General features: G+C 37.6%; 1 protein-coding gene across 1 annotated transcript; it reads right to left on the bottom strand.

The window, feature by feature from the left end:
* Positions 1-1,405: 1,405 nt before the first annotated feature.
* LOC135206916 (esterase SG1-like) lies at positions 1,406-18,465 on the bottom strand. Its single transcript, XM_064238407.1, has 8 exons — positions 18,274-18,465; positions 13,052-13,204; positions 12,883-12,891; positions 7,838-7,848; positions 4,183-4,310; positions 3,689-3,847; positions 3,139-3,347; positions 1,406-1,594 (listed from the first exon to the last, which is right to left on the bottom strand). The coding sequence occupies exons 1-8, from the start codon at positions 18,463-18,465 to the stop codon at positions 1,427-1,429; spliced, it is 1,029 nt and encodes a 342-aa protein (XP_064094477.1). The 3' UTR covers positions 1,406-1,426.
* Positions 18,466-22,744: the final 4,279 nt, after the last annotated feature.

Below are 22,744 nucleotides of genomic sequence, written 5' to 3'. Positions count from 1 at the left end.
ATATGACTATTAATATTTTTTAAACATTTTTGAAAAGGTTTTTATTAGTTGCCTTTATCTTCATCACTAATGAATATTCACGCTTTAGGATTATTATTTACATATTTCATGACATGTTTAATAATGTTCATTGATGCTTATTAACTATGTGACCATATTGTAAAAGAAAAACAATAAAAAAAAAAAATTTTGCTAGGGGGGTTGGGAACAAAATTTGCTATGGAGGGGCCGGTCTGTGTTTCGAGCATTTTGTTATATTACCACATCGTAGTAAAGAAACAGAATCTTATAGGGATTCCATACCATAAAAACATGAAGCACATTTAATGCGGAAATAGAGGAATTGTAGAAAAATAGGAAATAGCCACAGATTTTTCCAAAGTTTTGCAAGTTTCATCTAGGAATGATGTTGTCACAATCACTCGGCATATTCTACAGTTACCGGTTATTTCAATAGTTCCTATTTCAAGAAACTCGATAAGAGGCCTGAATTTGATTAATGTTATATACATCACAGAAGATGCAACTATTGAATAATCGGATAAGTCTCAGTACAAAGTAAATGCATTTCATTACAAATTTGATTAACGCTCCATCGCAGCTACAACTTGGATTGCCGTATCCCACCGTAGGGTGTTAGTTCCGTCAGTGCACGTCACATTCCTTTTCCTGTACCTCCGTTCATATTCTCTTTCTTCCATCGTACTTTCCAACCTCTCCTAACAAATTGTCTCATAGTGCAGCTACGAGGTTTTCCTCTGGTTATACCTTTCAAACTCTCTCTCTCTCTCTCTCTCTCTCTCTCTCTCTCTCCCCTGTCAATTTCCGTTTCAGCGTTAAATGACCTCATAGATCCCAGCGCTTGGCCTTTGGCCTAAATTCTATATTCTGATCTTTTGTATTCAGCTTATTTTGTGAAACGTTCAATAATTACGGTTATTATAAATATTTATCTTGAGATTACAGTAGATGTCAAAGCCTAAAAGATAGGTTAGTTTCCAAACATAATTATTCATCTATCTATTGTAATCACTTTTCCTAGCCAGTAATCTTGCTACCAGATAACATTAGGTTTGCAATTCTTAGCTTCTGGTATTGATTTTATATGCGGTCTCAAGAATCTGAAAGCGCCTCAGTGACATGGTTGGTATGGTGTTTGCGTCCCACCTCGGTGGTCGCGGGTTCGATTCTCGGCCATTCCATTGAGGAGTGAGGGATGTGTATTTCTGGTGGTAGAAGTTCACTCTCGACGTTCGACGTGGTTCGGAAGTCACGTAAAGCCGTCCCGTTGCTGAATAACCACTGGTTCCGTGCAACGTAAAAACACCATACAAACAATAAAGCAAACAAACACAGGACAATGTGAAAGGTCATAAACAATATGAAAAATCTGTGAAAACAACAAATGTCATTGATTGTCTCAGTTTTAATTTGTGTACTCACGAAAGGTAAAGAGTCCTCCTTCGTGGGAAGTGACACCTGACATAAGGTTTACTTTGTTGTAACGACCTTCTTTTGTCAGGACTTCTGGTGCATCTGGTAAATAGTCCCCATCCACTCTTGGACCTAGTAGGACAGGGTTGAAGTTCCAGTGCTGAACGGAAAAAGATAGCGCACAGTAATTGAAATAATGAAATTTAATACATTAGATCTTCTCTCCAGTGGAACTGAAGAGCTAATTATATCAGTTCAATCATATTACAATAAATGTATGTCGTAAATACCCAAAGGGGAGACAAAACAAGCATAGTTGAAATACTTGTTTGTAAAGCTACCCAGAGAGGGCAAACTAAATTCAAGTGAAGTAATTGCGTCTCATATTCTATCCTTAATTCGAAAGTTATATTATGGTGAAAGGAAGGTACTTTTAGAATTTAGCACCTCCAGATTTTCCAAATTTTCTGACGACATCAAGATCTTAAGGAAGAAACATTTCACTAAGATCAAATATCTACATGTACCACTTGATGTCTGACGTAAATTCTGCATTTCAAAGGTATTGATCCCCTTCAATGTTATGGCTGAGTTGCTTTTCACTTTTTTTTATGTCATGAGATACTAGTTGAATACTGGATCCTTTCAATAAAAGGGATTGAATGAAAGAGAATTGGATGAAGGGAGAATCAAAGAACTTAAACAAAAATTTTCATTCTCAAAGAAAATGAAAAAAAAAAATTTCATGTTTGAGATAAATTATGTCGCAGTTTTTACACAAAAGTACAGACGCGCGGATTTTTCTATATGTCTGCTGTTCTTTTGGTCAAAAATTAAAGATTCTTGCCAGGATTAACATCCTAAGGGGGAAAAGCCCACAAAAAAAGATAGAAATGCCGAGTACTATATGTCTGTTGCTTAGCAGAAACAGCTGTGTGCCTTAGAAGTTTCTTTGTGTAATTTAAATATATATATATATATATATATATATATATATATATATATATATATATATATATATATATATATGTAGGCAGGAGAAGGGCGCAGGAACATATACACATCCTTTAGATACATTTATTGCCAACTGCTTCTCTTGGAAAGTCTATTAATAAAAAGAATTGAACCTACGTTAAATTGCCAACCATCGGCTGTTCCCCTGTTCATAGCATAACTGGCTTGTCTGTTTTTATTTGTCCGCCTTCTTTTTCTGTTCTTGTGTGTAATACTGTGTATTCTTTTAGTGTGTTTGTCTCTGTCATTTTGAGAGGTGCGCCTTGTAATTCATTTTAAGTTCGTTTCTACCTTTATTTTTTCCGAGTTTAGTTTTTTTTAAGGATCATTTTAAGATTTCTTGGTTTTTAATGTGTAAATGTATTTAAGTGTGATTCAGTATTCAAGTTTAACTTAATTTCCATTTTAAGTTTTCTTATGCATTATGTATGTTTCTTTTAATTATGTGCTCGGATGCTCCTTTTTATATAGATGTCCTGATGATGTGACCTGGGTCAAGAAACGCGTTGGCAATAAATGTATCTAATGGATGTGTATATGTTCCTGCGCCCTTCTCCTCCCTACTGTAGTACCCTTTGATGTGTGGATTATATATATAAGATATATATATATATATATATATATATATATATATATATATATATATATATATATATAATAACAACAAGCCTTGCTGCCATTAATACGTACTATATGATCTTGAATGCTAATTGTGAGATTAACAACATCAGTCCTTTGAAGACAAGAAAGAAGAGCTTTGCTGGAACGCTCACTGGGCGCGTTCAAACCTTGACAATCGAAGCGTTTTCCCGTGTACCTTGCCACATACTTGAACTCGCCGCCCATTGCCCAGGGGTTAAGCAACGATCCGGACTGCATAATTGCCCCAGAAAAGAGCCCTGTGAGAGGAAAAAGGAAGTTGGAAAGTAGTCAGATTCAGTTCACAGTTGTATTTCTCCTCTCATGTTATAGATGAGGAATAGGATTCCCACTGTTCCTGACAGACCTTCCCTCTGACTACTTTCCAACTTCCTTTTTCCTCTCAAAGGGAAGGTCTGTCAGGAACAGTGGGAATCCTATTCCTCATCTATAACATGAGAGGAGAAATACAACTGTGAACTGAGTCATTCCTTGATGAGTTAAAGACATTATTTATCTATAGAGTCAGACTTGATGCTAGATAACGTTCTTAATTATGAACATGCCATAGAACCACAGTTTCTCTTTAGTTTTATCGTACCTTTGGAATGAGGCGAAAGAACATGGAAATGAACAGAGGCCCTGCCGGCGCTTTCACCACCAAAGTTATGGATATTCGCTTGTTTCCACTGCAGAGCTAACACTTGGTCCTTCAGACCGAAGTTACCTGGGATGACGTCATCTTCGGTGGACAGGAAACCTGTGTGGACGCATTTGTAATACTCTGATTAGCGTTTTTTTTTTTTAATGAAAGCAGATCGATAATATTTCCAGGCCTGTACCGAGGGTGGGTCGGACGACCACCACCCCCAACCCCTGCCAAATTTCTGGAAGTCCATATTTTCAAGTATATCATCTTGTATATAGCTATATATGCAATGACATTTATAGAAGAAAATGTCCAGTTTTTTAGGGAAAAAAACTAAACAAACTCTGGGTACGGGCCTGATTTCCCTACAAATTCCTTAGGTCGTTATAATCACATATTCATTATATGGAAAAAATGGTTTCTACAGCAGAAAAACAGATACCCACTAAGAATTCCAAGTCTGTACTGGATCATGACAAACACGACGTCCTTATTCATGAATACGTACGGCGTATACCAGTTGATGCCTCCGGCGAAGAAGGCGCCGCCGTGAATGAAGACCATCACTGGTAACAGTGGTAAGGCCAGAGTCAAAGTAATAGGGTCTGCTCAACTCGGCAGTGGGGGCGGAGCTAATACTGTGACGTCAGAAGAGTAACACTGCCCGTGCGTCTCCATTGAATTACTTAAAGAACCTTTAGTTTTTCTACATTCAATCCATATCGCATGGTTTTTTTTTTTTTTTTTTTTTTATAAAATTTTGACAGAATCTGTAAAGAAGTCACATGTTTGATGTTTTTTAATACCCATTCAAAGTATATAGGGTCTGCTCAACTCGGCAGTGGGGGCGGAGCTAATACTGTGACGTCACAAGAGTAACACTCCAGTGCTTCTAAATTGAATTACTTAAAGAACCTTTAGTTTTTATACATTTAATCCATTTCGCATGGTGATTTTGATAAAATCTTGATAACATCTGTAAAGAGGTCACATGCTTGATGTTTTTTTAATACCCTTTCTCTCATTTAGTCACCAAGCCTTGTTTTATTGCACATAAAATATACCAGTTTGAACACACATAGCTACTCCAGCTTTCTTCATATATTTATTCTTTACTTATTTATTTACTTACCTATATACTGGTTTGCTGTAGTCTCTTCAAGTCCATTTTTTATAACATGACAATCTCTCTCTCTCTCTCTCTCTCTCTCTCTCTCTCTCTCTCTCTCTCTCTCTCTCTTTCAGGTAGTAATATTATCAAGATTTTAAATAATTTTTAAGAAATGTATTTAGTTCTGTCACTGTGTTCATACCTCACTTTGAAAAGCAACTTTTTTTTAGGCTAAGGGTTAGAATGATAGATTAATTATATTTTCCAAATCTTCTTAAGAATACTTATTGTTATGCAATAAATACAAAGAAAATGTGGATACAGACAGTGTAAAAAATGGCAGTTGCATTTGCACGACTTGACCTCAAAAAAGAAAATAATATCAAAAGTATAAGAATTACATCATATACGATACAAGGTATCAAAGGAATAAATGATGAAGAAAATGATACAGGAAACACATATCCAGCAAATTTCTCATTAGCACTTCATATCACAGAAATATACTTCCGAACACATAAGCCCCCTAGTTGCTGACCCCTTGGCGTGGGTAGGGGGCTTAGGGACCAGCAGCTGGGCTCTGATGCCTGGTGGGGTTGTTTTCTCAGTGGTCCTTGGGGCCCAGCTGCTGATCCAACTAAATTAGTCAGAACTTTTCCTTCTTTCTGCAATTTTTCATTCTTACTACATCCTTCTCCTTCATGTAATATTTTTTATTAGCATTTCGGATTAATTATGTGGAATTTTCCACTTTTGTTAAATTTTACTGCTTAGGTGAGTCTGAGAAGGGATCGTGTTTTGGAAGGGGTTTGCATTCGAAGCTAATTGTGGGAGTTGTGGTGGTTGAGTCGCCACCTGATATGGTTTGGACCCAAGAGGTAGTGATGGGACCCTCCCATTGCTACCTTGAGGGTGGAACCATCTCCAAACATCAGCCCATCGGAATCCAGGGGGGGCTGGTGTTTGGGATGGGACTCCTGGCTTTTGTCCGGAAGCCCACCAATACGTTTGGAGTGGGGAGTCGGTCCCCATTAGTGGGGGCAGAACTCCCAGCAGGCGGATAGGCTTATACCTGGGCCACTGCAAGCGTATTGGTGCTATCCCGTAAGGGTAGGGTATGGGGTGGACCATTGGGAGTCGACTCTCACTTGTGCCATTGGTAGAGAATTTGAATACCTGACTGACCCACGATACCTTCTTGATATAACCAAGCAGTCTACAAATATATTTGAATCTATGGATATCGACCAATGTTTGCCCTCCCCTGGATCTGACGACTTAACGGCACTGGCGACAACTTCAGGCATGGACACGGATATGAGCTCGGCTATCACAAAGAACCATGCACCGAGACACCAGGGTGCTATTAAAACTGGTGGATTTGATATGAACAATAGAGTGCTTTATTGCACTAATGCAAGCCTTTCGTTAGACTACGAGTGCTTGCATAGTGTCGCAAAACAGTTTGGTAAGGTGGAGAGGATTAAGATGCTTCTAGAAAAAGACAAGCAGTCTTTTTCTGCATACATTAGATTTTCCTCTCCCCAAGAAGCTAGCGAGGCACAAACGAATTTAAATGGCCACATTCTAAATGACTCTGTTTTAAGCACCAAGGTGTTTTCGGTGAGGAATTTGAATGATGAGCCATTCGATTTTGTTCCTAAGAATGAAAAATGTGGACCAGCAACATATACCAGGACGCTTCCTCCCCCTATATGGCATGTTGCCAGTTATAAAGAGGGAAGGAAAAATTTCATTAAAGCTGCAGAATGTATTGAGAACAAAGTGGGTTCTATTCCTATTGGTAATCTGAAACGATATGGAAAGCACTTACTCATAAAAGCAGGCAATGAGACGCAAGCTATTTTATTATCAAAGTTTAAACCCCCAGAAAGTGGAAATATTGAGGCTATAACATCGCACAGATTCTTCAACACGCTGAAAGGGGTAGTTTATTCAAGAGACTTGCATGTCTTTAATGAGGAGGAGATTCTCCTAAGGTGCCCTCCTTGTGTATCTCATGTAAAAAATTGGGAGGAGATGCAGCTATGCTTTTAACTTTCTCCTCCAATTACTTGCCTGATACCATCAATGTTGGCCATGAGAGGATGCAAGTCAAAAAATATAAAAGAAACCCTAAACAATGTCGCAAATGTTTCGAATATGGCCACATTCAAGACTCATGTGGAAACAATAAGAGATGTTCTGTGTGCTCTGCTGAGCATGACAATTTGGACAAGTGCGAAGCAGCCCGCCCGTTATTGTTTCCAGTGCAAGGGTGATCATTCTCCAAACAGTAGGACTTGCCTCAGATACAAGTTTGAGCAAGATGTGTTGGCAGTGGCTGATAATGAACATCTCAGCATCAGTGCAGCAAAGCGTGTGGTAATGGGGGCTAACAAGAGTGCCAACTCTACCTATGCTTCTGTAATAAAGTTGATGAAGAGTTCTAGCAATGAGAGGCCACCAGTAATAGAATCTAACAGTAAGCATCGGAAACCTGTTTCTCCTTGCACAGGAAATAATAATCGGAAACTTATGTCAGCAAGTGCTTTGAAGCCCAATACTAAAAATTGTTCTTCCAAAAGCATGGACAATTTATCCTCTCACGTTGATACAAATGTAACGGTTGCAAATTCAGCCCCTAAGCAAAGTTTGCAAACGTCCACAAATAATATCATCACCAAGAAGCAACCAAAGGAGTGGTCCAAACTAGAGAGATCTAGCTCTGATCCATCAATTATCACAGTTACTAAGAAACATGATAAAACTAAAGCTGCGCCCACCAGGAAGCGTATAAGAAACACATCCCCGAATAATGAAAGTTTTATCATAAAAACTTCAAATGGGTACAGTGTTCTGGAAGAGATCTCTCCGCCAAGGAAGATAGTTCCGAAAGCAGATCCAGTTCAAAGACATGCGAGTTCTCATCAGTCTTGCCGCCCCAAGACTAATAGCAGTAGTGATGCACCTAATCATAGTAAAAATCCTGAGCATCAGCCTCGAATTCAGAAAGCTGTTTGTCGGCAAAGAACCCTAATCTCTGATAAAGATGAAAAGGGATCAAGAAAACAATCTCTTATTAAGGAGAATTTTCCTCTCCAACCTAGGATCAGTACTTCCCCTCCAAAGAGTGGGAAGTAGTACATTACCACCTTTAAACATTCATGTTCGATGTCCTTCAGTGGAACTGTAAGGGTCTCAGAGCCCGGACAGAAGACTTTAAAGTTTTAATGCATGAATTCAATCCAGGGATTGTATGCCTGCAGGAGACTATGTTAGGTAACTCTCCTTATAATCCTGGACTTGATTATGCTATTTTTAACTCTTTTCCCCCAATTGGTGATCGTGCCCATGGAGGTGCTGCAATTATTGTTAATAAATCTCTGCAGCACTCCACAATACAATTAAATACAACTCTACAAGCTGTTGCTGTCTCAGTCATATTAGACAAAAGGATAACGGTTTGTTCATTATACCTCCCACCAGATCTTTCTTTTAACATTGGAGATATTCAGTCCTTGATTAACCAACTTCCCACTCCTTTTCTCTTATTAGGAGATTTTAATGCCCACAACCCCCTTTGGGGAAGTCGGTGTTTAGACAGCAAAGGGAAAATAATCGAGGACCTTATCGACACGAATGATGTCGCCCTATATAATAATGGGTCAATGACCTTCCACAGCATTCATAATAATCATCTCTCTGCACTGGACCTTAGTATTTCCTCAACAAATATCCACCTTGACTTTAACTGGTCTGTTAATGAAGATTTGAATGGAAGTGATCATTACCCGATCCATCTGAAATATGTTGTAAATGCTCCATCTGAAACATTACCTAAGTGGAAGGTAGAAGATGCTGACTGGGACAAGTTCAGTAAAGGAGTCAATCTAGATAGGAAGTTTGAGTCATTTCATTCTCACCTGGATGCCTATGACTACTTCATTGAATCCACTCTGAAGAGTGCTGAGGGCTCGATTCCCAAGACAAAAGGTAAACCTCGTAGACCTGCAGTTCCCTGGTGGAATAAGACATGTGGTATTCTGAGGAAAGTCACTAGGATGTGTTACCGACGATACAAAACTAGTGGCTCCCCTCAGTCTAAATTAATCTATAATCGTGCGTTAGCCAAGCAGCGGCGCTTTTACAAGAAAGCCAAAAGAGAAAGTTGGCTTTACTATATCAATGGAATAAATTCCAAAACTCCATTGAGAGTGGTGTGGCGCAAAATCAGGAAACTAAGTGGAAAATTTGTTGCGTCACATTACCCTCATTAAAGGTCAATAACACTCTGATCACAGAGCCCACTGAAGTTGCCAATGAGCTGGGAAAACACTTTTCTCAAGTTTCTAGCCCTGACAATTATTCTCTAGAATTTCAAAGAATTCGGAATGCCGAAATGACTCTGAAATTTGAATCTGGTAAATCTGAACCATACAATCACAAATTTTCCTTAAGAGAACTTCGGGAGGCACTCTCTTCAACTGAATCAACAGCTCCAGGGGGTGATTCAGTTTTATATGAAATGCTTAAACACCTCCCAGATGATGCCAAAAAGTATCTACTCAAGATTATAAACCAAATATGGGAAACTGGAATTTTACCCAAGGACTGGAAAATATCCATAATTGTTCCCATAAAAAAGCCTAATAAAGATGCTTCCCAAGCCACCAGCTATAGACCAATAGCTCTTACCAGCTGTGTGTGTAAGCTGATGGAAAAAATGATAAACACCAGATTAGTTTGGCACTTGGAAGCAAAAGGACTAATATCTCCATTTCAATTTGGTTTCAGGAAAAATCGTTCCACCCTTGATCCCTTGCTGAGGCTGACCAATCAAATCCAGCAAGGATTTGCCAAACGATGTCAGACTATCGGCGTATTTTTCGACCTTGAGAAAGCATATGACACTACTTGGAGAATTGGCATCATAAAACAATTGCACAAGATGGGCATATGTGGAAGAATGATTAAATTTGTATATTCCTTTTTAACAGAGAGATTCTTTAAGGTTAGAGTGGGCAACACTCTCTCCCAACCTTTTGTGCAGGAGGAGGGTGTTCCACAAGGAAGCGTTTTAAGCGTAACACTTTTTTCAGTGGCAATAAACAGTATAGTCCAACAAATATCATCACCTGTTAAATGCTCACTTTTTGTTGATGACCTTGCAATATACTGCACAGGATATGATGCCTTGTCAGTATGTAAACATCTGCAAAGGTCTGTTAATGCCATTACAAAGTGGGCTGATGAGAATGGCTTTAAATTCTCCTCCTCTAAAACAGTTTCTGCAAGATTTACTAGGTGCCAGCGTGTGGAAGAGGTTCCCACACTCAGTTTAAAAGGATCTATCATTCCTTATGAAAATGAAGTGAAATTTTTGGGAATGACCATTGACCAGAAATTGACATGGGCCAGCCACATAAACTCCTTAAAGATTAAGGTTAAACAATCCCTGAATATTTTAAAGGTTGTTTCTGGATTTAGTTGGGGAGCTGATAAAAAATCCCTGCTGAGACTATATGACTCGTTGTGTAGGTCCAAGCTAGACTATGGCTGTCAGATTTATTCCTCAGCTTGTCAAACCAGGCTGAAGGAACTAGATGTTGTACACAATATGGGGCTGAGAATATGCTCAGGGGCTTTTAGAACTTCGCCTGTTGAAAGCATATATGTTGATACTAACCAACTTCCCCTTGATTTGAGAAGGCAAGAACTAGGATTAAGGTACATGGCTAGAATTAAAAGTGCTCCCAAAAACCCCTCTTTCCAGGTGCTGAGGGAAGCAGACTCACGGGTCTTTTCTGGTATAAGAGCCTCTAGACCATTCCAAGTTAGACTAAATGAAGATGTTAGGGGTAATAATCTTAAATCCCAGAAAGTCATGGAAGTAAAACATCCTGTGTATCCTCCATGGCTTATTCCAGAAGCATCCGTGTGCAAAAAAGCTTTTAACAAAAAAGACTGTCCTGAGGAAGAGATTAGGGGAAAATTCTTGGAGCACGAAACTGTCCATACTAATGTGACAAAGATATATACGGATGGATCAAAGTCGGGTAGTGGTGTTGGCTGTGCAGTTATCCTTGGTGATACAGCATATACTGCTAAACTACCTGACTTTGCATCCATATTCACAGCAGAACTAACAGCCATAGTCTCTGCCTTGGATATAGTTGTTCAAAGTAGCGACACTAATTTTGTCATTTACTCTGATTCAAAAAGCACTTTAGAAGCTATTAAAAAATTCAATAGCTTCCATCCGTTAGTTCAAAAAGTTCAGGAATCGCTCCTCCATTTGTATTATTTGCGTAAATCTGTCTCTTTCTGTTGGGTCCCTTCACATGTGGGGATTTGCGGAAACGAGATGGCAGATAGGGAAGCGAAAGCTGCTAGTGTCTCCTCAGAAACAGCCTTTAGTAAAGTGCCTCATACAGATCTAAAAGGTCCTTTTAGGTCTTATATTTTAAGCAAATGGCAAGAAAGATGGACTTCTCATCTTGCCAATAATAGAAAGTACAGAAATATTAGAAATAATATATTGCCGTGGCCTTCGTCTTTCCAGTCTGATAGGCGAACAGAAATAGTTTTAAGCAGACTGAGGATTGGGCACACTTATTTGACCCATCAGTTTATTTTAGAAGGGGGCAGCCTCCCAGAGTGTGCTTGCGGTGGCGAGATGCTAACAGTGGAGCACATTCTGGTTGCTTGCCCCAGATATTTTAACCAGAGAGAGAGATATCTTAGGGGTAAATCCCTTTGTGATATTTTGGGAGATGAAGCAGATATTTCTGCTCTCATCTCCTTTTTAAAGTCTATAAATATTTTTAATAACATTTAATTATTTTTTAGCTATCACATCATAGATATATATATATTTATTTATTAAGCCTTTTCTTCATTTATTTCTTCATTAATTCATTCATTTCTCATATGGTAATTTATATATGAACCATTTTCTTCATACACTTATTAACTCATTCATAATGTAATTTATTTAATCTCCATTACGGCGCTGAATGGCTTCTTTGGCCCCAGTGCCTGGGCTTTTGCCCTAAAACTCATACATCCATTCGAACACATAAGTTTACATATAACACAAACTGTATACATAAAAGTATTAATTATGCATACCTCAAACAATTATAATATTTTCGAAAAAAAATACAAAGAGTTATTCGTCAGTCTGGCTGGATGTATCTGATGACGTTTCACAAGGGGCGGGGCTATATTTCAGATCTCCCACGAACGCTTAATTTTTTATAATTTTTCCGTGCGTAGATAATATTTTCTGTGCGCGATTATGGATTTGAAAGTAATTGTAATTATAATGTGTCATATACCAATTGAAAGGGCATTCTTTGTACTTTTACATGGTATATGGCAAAATGTAATAAGATGAAAAAATATGTAAGAAAAATGTGGTAAATATTTACATAAAATTTAAAAATTTTGGTCCGTCTTTGACCTAGAATTCCTCGAAAATTTCAGAGATTACCTATCAATTTTATTTATGCATTATATAGTAAATTTTATCAGCTTTCTAATCCATTTTTCAGTTTCTTTCTATCACCATCCCTTAGTCAGTTACGCTACGAAACATGAATGTATGTAGGTTGACGGATGAAGTAATTGCACATTTTTGTGTGCGTAGATCATTTTTTCTGTGCGCGCTTGTGGGTTTGAAATTAATCGTAATTGTAATGTGCTATATATCATTTGAAAAAGCATTCTTTGTACTTTAACGTGGTATACGGCAACATGCAATAAAAGGAAAATTCATATAAAAAAACGCCATCGCAAAAATAGTTATATGAAAATGTTATCGTAAATATAGTTTCATAAAGATATGGTCCTTTTGTAACTAATGACGTTTCACAAGGGGCGGTGATAGGTTTTAGTACCGCCTCGTGAGCAGACCCTATTACTTTGACTCTGGGTAAGAAAGCCTTTACTTCATTTGGCGTGAGGGAAGATAATACTTCATTGGCTGGAGGGAAGATAATACTTCATTTGGCTGGAGGGAAGATAATACTTCATTTGGCTGGAAGGATGATAAAAGCATCTTCATGAAAACATTGACACAGAACTTACAATAATTCAAAGCTCTCCTTGTGGGGAGTCAAATGCTGTTGTTCTTTCAAAATTTATGCTATTTTTGTAAGTTCATCTTATTTTGTATATATCGGCTTTTCAAAACTGACCTTGCTGGTAAATACGCTTAAATATAGACAGTCTTCATTTCCTTCGTATTCTATCGTCCTCACTGTCGCTTCAAAAAATTTTATTTGTGAACAAGTTTCAGGAACCACCGATCCATTCTTGACACCACTCCAACTTTTGACAGGGACAGGGTCCTAAAACAACGGGTGTTGTTTTATTACAGATATAAAACTTAAGGATGATGAATTAAAATATGTATTTTCACATCGCGAGAGAAAAAAGTAGAAATAGGACTGTAGCTTAACCATCCTTCAAAGCAAGTAAAAGCATATGACCTAAAAAGTTTAGGTAATGAATTATCTAAATCTTGAAGTGGACAGGAACACGGAAATTAATCCAATGTATAATTCTGAGAATAATGAAATCATATACAGTATTACATCATACAATAGTACTCAAAACGAAGCATTTGAACGCAGGTCACTGATAAAGCGTAACGTTTGTGACAGTTTCATTACAAATAGATAAATTATTGCTATTAGGGAAAGATGAAATTTGACCGAAAAAGCATCTCACGATATACGTTGATGATATCGTGAAAGAAAGTGACTGTTAGCCTGCAATCAAATTTTGAGATAATGGCCCAAGTTCTCATATTCCTGCCTCAGCAGAATTGTTAATATTGTGATACAAGTATACAAGTTGGCGGAGTTGTAGCGTACAGCAAATATGGTGTTCAAATTAAGGGAAATGACGACAGGAGTTTATTGTAAATGGAAAGAAATTCCTGCCTGAAAACCCGTTTATGAAGGAAAAAAAGCGAGATATTTTGGAGAAGTACATCATGACTATACTCTGTTTTTATCCATCTGTCCATCCGCCTGTGGTGTTGCGCATGGCAACACTGCGTCCCGTTACGTTATGTCTAAATTTTAGGTAAATAAAAGGATATCTGGGTGTACATTTGCAACTGGAAAGTATTTTAATAATTTACTGTATGCGAATTACACCGTTAATATTCGAAATAGGATATTATATAAAGCCCGGGACGCAGTGTTGCCATGCGCAAACACTATAGGCAGATGGACAGATGGAAAAAAACAGAGTATAGGATAGGAATGAATTTCACTCATCAGTTCTGTGACTTCAAAAACACTTGCTAATCCTGATGAACAAATTAAAATAAGCTCTCTGTAAATATCAGAAATCTCTGCTTAAAATAACAATAGAAAATTCTAACTGATTTACCACCATAACCAAATTCCTTAAAATGTTGTCCAAAGTGAGTTTCTACTTACTTTTGGGCAAGGATGAAGTTAAGTATACCCTAGTTTAACCAGACCACTGAGCTGATTAACAGCTCTCCTAGGGCTGGCCTAAAGGATTAGATATTTTTACGTGGCTAGGAACCAATTGGTCACCTAGCAACGAGCCCTACAGCTTATTGTGGGATCCGAACCACACTGTATCGAGAAATGAATTTCTATGACCAGAAATAAATTCCTCTGATTCCGCGTTGGCCGAGCCGGGAATCGAACTTCGGATCACCGGATTGGTAGCCGAGCGCAAAAACCACTAGTCCATTGAGGAACTTGGGCAAGGATGAAATTTCATGTTTGTTATAGCGTGTATTATCAGATACAGAAATCTCACTTGAACTAAGCATATTTTGACGCTGATTTCAATAGATAATAATCGTTAATTGCATTCCGATCTGATGTGTAAATATTTCTGTGATTTCTTCCATTCACGGTTCTTGACTACTTATATACTGGAGGTGTGAGGCTATACTATAGATTATAGTAATGCCACCATCAGGCACCGGGAGTGTCACTTTCGTCAACTCTGAGGCCATCATGACGGTGCTTATAGTCAAATCATTCTAGACAAATCAATTTCTATCTACTGATACTCTAATTGTCCCCCCCTCCCTCGAGTAACTAAAGCAAAGCTGTGATTCTATATTTTGTCATGAACGGTACCATTATCATTATAATCAGTGGACACTCTGGTGTCACTCAACTCTGTGCTTCAAGATGCTTGCTTATCTTTTCTGAAAGTTTTTATCTTTTCTAAAAAAGTTTTTATGTAGACTAGCAATCTACGGGCAGAACCAGCTCCGTTTCAGGGACTCCCTTCTCACTCCCACCCCCTTCGGAGGGAGGGGGGAGGTAGGATGAAACTCCATTATAAACCATCTTAGGGGTCCCCACTATAACCCTGTCAAGTTTCATGCTCATCGGACCAGCCGTTTGGCCGTGATTGAATAACAGACGGACGGACAGACATAACGCCCATTATAGTAAGATTATTATGTAGATTATTGTGGGGCACAAACAACATTTCGATTAATATTACAGCATTACTAAATACAAATCCAGGGGCAGGATTGAACTGCAGTGGGGAGGTGTCATGAGAGAATTTAATCTCTCAAAACTCAAGTGAACAAAACTGATAGGAGAAAATTGTGATCTCTTAATCTAATCATCATCAGATCTTCTGATAGTTTCATTGCATTTTCAGCAGCATATAATCACATGCACGAGTCTTTCGATCAATTCATCTGTAATTTTATTCATTTCAGAGCTGAATTCCGCAAGTTCATGCGACGCACCTTGATTGTCATTTTTTGTCTTACGGTTGTGGGTTTCATTTATGTTGTCCGAACCGTTCTCTTGATTTCAAGTTTTTTTGGCGTGGAATTATTTGATGCTCCTGCATGAATCAACGACCAAGTGCTCGTTTTCATAAAACGTGAAGCTGTCAGGGTGTTTCTTGGGATCAAATCGTTTCTGGGAAAGGCATTTATTGTCCAAAATTACTTTGTATGTTTTCCCAGTGATGACCAAACAAAAAATTTTGTAGTCTCATATGTAGCCAACAGTCGCGACTTATCAAATACGACGCAGCCAACGCATTCCTAGTTTGGTCTTGGACTATCAACTCGGCGGCCGCGAGTTCGTTTCTCGGGCATTCCACTAAGGCGTCAGAGATGTGTATTTCTGGTGATAGAAGTTCACTCTCGACGGAAGTTACGTAAAGCCGTAGGTCCCGCTGCTGAATAACCACTGGTTTCATGCAACGTAAAAACACCATACAAACAAAAACAAACAACGCATTCCTTTGGCGATCTCATTTTTTAGTAGTTGTAGGTTGCTATGAAGAATAAGATATTTTACTGATGAAATCAATAAAATGACTTGCACTCAGTATTTTTTTTATCTATTACCCGATAAATTGTCAATGTTGTCATTAACTTCTTTGTAATTAGATTATTTCCAGATATAAATGCCATGAGTATGCACAGCATGGCAAGGTAATTTCAATTCGATTTTATGCGTGGAAAGCTTTTTTTTTATTGTGTGTGTGTGTGTGTGTGTGTGTGTTTTCCAGTCCTGAATCTCTATACTTCCTATTTTAATATTCAGCTCTAGGGGTAGTATATATACCACTTTTGCAAAATTACTTTCAGCTGGATCTTTTCCTCTTCTCAGAAATGATTATGAACCCTCTTCTATGCAGAGAGCATAAAGTTTTGCAAATATTGAAATGTCCACTCACCGGAAAACAGCTTTTGATCAGTCAGGCTCATCGAAAGATTTCTTGGGTGATCCATCTGTGTCGGGCTTCAAGAATTACTATTATACGGGATCCTACGCCGTGATTATATATGTGCAACCACCAATGGCTTTACTTTCAGCAGATCGGTCTCTTCTCTTCTGGAAGTTGCTGCATATGGGCTCACACACGAAACTAACTTATAAAGCCACAAGATGCCCAACATTTATCGCTGTAGTATTTATGGCAAGTGACTAGTGCACACGTGGCTACAGGGCATGGGTCCAAGTACAAGTACTTGGTACTTGTACTTGGTCTTGGCCTTAAGTGCAAAATTTTGAGTACTTGCACTTGAGATTTTAAAATTCGATGTATTTGTACTTGGCCAAAATGTTTCTGTAAAATCAAGTACTTTTAAGTACTCTTCAAGTACATTACATCCTTAGAAGGCTGTATTGCATGAATAATCGTATAACAAAAACTGCAATAGTAGTGACAGTAACTTGACTATATGTGAATTATGTATGTCAGTAATTCAGATATAACCAGTTTAATTCAAATGATTTAACATCCTGTTGTGTATAAACAGAATATCAGTCAATTTTCGTGCAATCAGTTCAAGAATGAACCTTCGACATCCTGCTCACTCCCTGTCTGTGTCTGCAGGAAACAAGATCAGTTCTGTAATACTACAGTAGTTGAGTCGTTATGGCATCACCCAAGGACTCGGGCATATGGGCCTAGGACTTCCAGATTCTATATTTGAAGCAAATGATGACACTGATGAGGAAGAAGAGGATCTCGATGATTTGGATGGAAGTGGTAGTATTGATTTTGCTGGACTGTTGGAAGTATTACCAGCTGGGCATAATTCCTCCGAACTATTGGAAGTTTTACCAACTGGGCATACTTCCTGCTTTGCACATATAGTGCAACTGGTTGTGAAAGATGGCTTCAAAGGAGCGCAGTTAAATGTTACACTTAGCAAAGCATCAAAATTGGTTCCTTTTGCATAAATCAACAATTGTAACAGATTTTTTTAGGAGAAAGAAAATTACAATCAGGTTGTGCTCCTCGTTGGAATTCGCAGTTAGATGATCAGATCTATTTTGCGAGCACCATAAGAAAAGCTGAACATTTTGGATAGTGCACCAAAGCTTGGCGCTTATGACCAAAATATTCATAATGACATGCTAGAAATTTCTGAACTATTTGAGGAGGACACCGACTGTGCCCAAAGACATAATTCTGTGCCCTCTAGCCCAGCAATTCCATGTGTGCGAAGGCTCAAGTTTCACTTGGTATTTGGATTGAAGAGGTCATTACAGAGATGCCTCCAGGCACATGAAGAATGGAAAATATATCAAATGGCAACTTGTACTTGCTCTTTTTCTTAGTACTTGTACTTGTCCACTAGTACCGTCTCATGTACTAATGTTGAACCATAACAAAGAGTAATCTTAAAAGACGGTCTTGTAAAACTCACCCGTCACGTATAACCAAAACTCGGGTAAAGTTCAGTTCCTTAGATACTGATCAAGATGGAGACTTTCGTGATGTGGTCGCAAATAGTTTCAAGTATACGTTGTATCTCCGCCAAATGTCGCTCTTGTCTCACGATGCGGAAAAAATACTTGCTTAAGATTCTGTTCCGGAGCTTTTCGGAATTCTGTCAGATTCTCTGAAATGGAACAAACGAACTCACCTTAAAGCGGAGACTTCCAGTCGGTGGTTCTGCGTCAGGCACAGAATGGAAAGAATAGAATGGGTTCCCTTTCGTGGATCGCTCCCGGAAACCAGATATATTTCCCAACCGAGTTGAGACGATCACATTGTTATTTGCTTCTGACGATAGGACTGCAGCCGAGATCACCAGCAAAAAGCCAAAGACTCCCATTTTGACCTTTCATCCAAGAGAAAAAAGTATTTTGTGTTAATGATTTACCTATCTGATACGGATGATGTACTATGCCAAACGGGTGCATATAAATGATAAATGTTTTGGATCACTTGTATACAGAATAAGTAAAGTGAACATACGTACACCATATTAATATCCAAATAACTAGGTCGAATTTTAACATCGTTATAATCGAGTCTTACAAGAAAGGAAACCAAAACTAGTTTGCACGCTCAATTTGCGCAAACTAAAACCTTGCACGCAAAAAGAAAAGAAAAGGCGCATCTGAGAGAAAGGTGAAATTTGACGTAGAAGGAAGGCTTATTATAATAAAAAAAAAGGAAAAGACCTCGGTTAACGTAATCGAAGTATTTACGAAGGATCTGCTCATTAATCGCTGAAAATTATGATAATGGATATAATATCGCCATTAATGACATTACAAGTCAGCAGGATGGTTTAAATGTTTCAAGATGCATCATTGGGTGCAATTCAGAACTAAGTTTACTGAGAAGAAGGTCTGATGGAAACACAAACAGGAATGAAAAACAGACGCAAGAAGAAAATTCCAGGGTTTTACAGTAAAACTGAAAAAAAAAGTCGCCGAATCGAGCATTCAGGGGACAGAGAAAACGTGATAAAGTTTCAGATTGACGTCGATGACGAAGCCGCCTGAGAGTGGAAGGGTCTCTCCACTTTAGCTGTGGAGATGAAACATTCCCAGCAGATCAAAATTATTTCGAATTACTTTGATATTTTACAAACGTCGCGTTTTTTTCCTGTATTTTAAGATGAAAGAGAACATCAGGCAATGATTTCCCACCTTCAGCAACAGCAGCAGTAGCAATCCAACGCACCTGGAAACTGTCAGCCAATACTACCGACTAAGCCCTACACAGGTATTTAAAGGCATGGAAGCGCCCACGCCCCCCCCCCCCCCCCCCCCCCGCCCCCCCCCCCCCCCCCCCCCCCATCACAACCTCCCGCCGGGGGCGTGGTTTGAGGTTAAACAACCTCCAGCAAGGTCGAGGTTAGCAAGTAAGATAGTGTTAAGTGTCTGCGATTTTTTTTAAATGTTTAATGCTCCTATCTATAGAGTTGTGAATTTTTTTTTTTTTTTGGGGGGGGAGTGTGGTTGTAAGGGGTTTCTTCATATTACCTCTCCCTCCTCTTCAAGAATTCCTTGAGATGACGAATCAGATTTGGCACTTGCAGATGTAACAGGCAGGCTTTCTAGTGAGCCAGATCAAAACGGAGAATAACCTCGATGTGGTCCACGCTTCACTCATAGTCTACTGTAGTCTGTAGAACTTGGAAAAAAAAGATCAGGAATTTTTATTTAGGCCTATTTGTTCAATGACTTTATTTATTTCCATTGTCATTATGACATATCTTTAAGTTGCTGTGTATATTACACGTACAGCACACGTAGACTTCCTGTGTATGAAAACTGAATATATTTTGATTCTGAGTTAATTACATTCTTTCCTTTACACCATTTCATTTGATACATGATATGGCCCTCCAACGAAACTAGTGAATTATATGATGCAAATATAAGGAACTGAGTTTTTAAGCTCGACAGTATAATAGTGGGCCAGAAATCATAGAAAAAGAATGAAAAATAGAAAAAAAGGCAATAAAATTATTGTTTTTTTGTGAGCTATGGTTTACATTTTTTTTTTTCCACTTACAACTCTACTACCTCTATCTTAGTACCTACTGCTGCGTAAACGCGAGATTCACTGATAGGCAGCTGGTAATTATTAGGCCCCGTCCACACGGTCGAGTTTTGGTCGACGAACTTTGTCTGATGTGACGTCAGAAGCGGAGAAACTGCGAAAAGTCAGAACTTTACCGCAGTTTCTCCGCTTCTGCATGACGTCACATTGAACAAAGTTCGTCGAGCAAAGCTCGGCCGTTTGGACGGGGCCTTAGGCACCTGAAGCCATGCAAGATGAAGAAAGGATATATTAGTCGTTATGGATTAATGGACCATCAAAGGAGAACTTTAGCGTTGTTATCGAGAGCTTCCTCTAATCCCAGGCAAAGCAAATGCCGGTCATTCATTTTCATTTACTAATCGGATATTAGCAATCAATACAAATGAAAATTAATCACAACATTGATCTTACTTTCGTAGTAATCGGAAAAAAAAATACGTTGTTGAGGAGCAAATCGATTACTGATGGATTCTAAGAAAGGCGAGATGTGGTTTCTGTGGGCACCGCTACCGACCCAAAATGCCATTCTATTTATTTTTGCTCGCGCTTCTTGCAACAGAGACAGTTATGTATTATGTTAAACCTATGAATTAAAGGATAATATGGTTATTGTGGATAAAGAAAATGACACCAGGACATGAAATCATTTCCCTTTGTATTTCAGCTTTACGTGGCATCATTTCTTATTTTGATTTTTAATGTTTTTAGCTTTCGAGAAGAAAAGGGTTTCACTCATTGCGTTGCACTTTTCCTATTTCTATTATTCTATTATCGATTTGTCACGTCAGAAAATTTCCCTCCACATTTTCGTTTTCATTTCTACGATTATTGTTTTCCTTATGCTTCGCTCCCAATTTTCTTTCTAAAACGATTTCAAGTCAATTTGTCCTTGCATTTTGTGTATTCCTTATTAATTCTTGCATTTTGTGTATTTCTTATTAATCCTTGCATTTTGTTTATTTCTTATTAATCCTTGCATTTTGTGTATTTCTTATTAATCCTTCTTTTTTTGTGTATTTCCTTGTATCCTTGCTTTTGTGTATTTTCCTTAGTAATCCTTGCATTTGTGTATTCTTATTAAATCCTTGCATTTTGTATTCCTTATTAATCCTTGCATTTTGTGTATCCTTATTAATCCTTCATTGTGTATTTTCTTATTTTAATCCTTGCATTTTGTGTATTCTTATATCCTTGCATTTTGTTTTATTCCTTATTAATCCTTGCATTTGTGTATTCCTTATTAATCCTTTCTTTTGTGTATTCCTTATTCCTTGCATTTTGTGTATTTCTTATTAATCCTTGCATTTTTGTGTATTCTTATTCCGTTTTAATGTTTATTCCTTATTAATCCTTGCATTATTTTGTATTCCTTATTAAATCCTTGCATTTTGTGTATTCCTTATTAAGCCTTGCATTTTGTGTATTCTTATTAATCAGGTATTTTGTGTATTCTAATTAATCCTTGCATTTGTGTATTCCTTTCTTAATCTTGCATTTTGTGTATTTCTTATTAATCCTTGCATTTTGTGTATTCCTTATTAATCTGCATTTGTGTATTCCTTACTAATCCTTGTATTTGTGTATTTCTTATTAATCCTTGCATTTTGTGTATTGGCTTATTAATCCTGCAGTTTGTGTATTCTTATTAATCTTGCATTTTGTTTATTTCTTTTCATCCTGCATTTTGTGTATTTCTTATTATCCTTGCATTTTGTGATTCCTTAGTAATCCTTGCATTTTGTGTATCGCTTATTAATCCTTGCATTTTGTGTATTCTTATTAATCCTTGCATTTTGTGTATTCCCTTATTAATCTTGCATTTTGTGTATATCTTATAATCTTGACTTTTGTGTATTTCTGTAATTAATCTGCATTTTGTGTATTCTTATTAATCCTTGCATTTTGTTATTCCTTATTAATCTGCATTTTGTGTATTCCTTATTAATCCTTTCATTTTGTGTATTCCTTTATTATGCCTTATCATTTTGTGTATTTCTTATTAATCCTTGGCATTTTGTTGTATTTCTTATTAATCCTTGCATTTTGTGTATTCTTATTAATCCTTGCATTTTGTGTATTCCTTATTAATCCTTGCATTTTGTGTATTCCTTATTAATCCTTGCATTTTGTGTATTCCTTATTAATCCTTGCATTTGGTGTATTCCTTATTAATCCTTGCATTTTGTGTATTCTTATTAATCCTTGCATTTTGTATATTCCTTATTAATCCTTGCCATTTTGTATTCTTATAAATCCTTGCATTTTGTGTATTCTTATTAATCCTTGCATTTTGTGTATTGCTTATTAATCCTTGCATTTTGTGTATTTTCTTTCTAATACTTGCATTTTTGTGTATTCTTATTAATCCTTGCATTTTGTGTATCCCTTAATTAATCCTGTGCATTTGTGTTTTCTTATTAATTCCTTGCTTTTGTGTATTCATTATTAATCCCTTGCATTTTGTGATTCCTTATTAATCTTGCATTTGTTGTATTCTTTATTAATCCTTGCATTTTGTGTATTATTAATCCTTGCATTTTGTGTATTTCTTA

This window comes from Macrobrachium nipponense, chromosome 31 (genome assembly GCF_015104395.2).
Source record: "Macrobrachium nipponense isolate FS-2020 chromosome 31, ASM1510439v2, whole genome shotgun sequence".
Taxonomy (NCBI): Eukaryota; Metazoa; Arthropoda; class Malacostraca; order Decapoda; family Palaemonidae; genus Macrobrachium; species Macrobrachium nipponense.
Note: the sequence above shows the minus strand (reverse complement) of the source record. Positions and strands in the feature narration are given on the sequence as shown.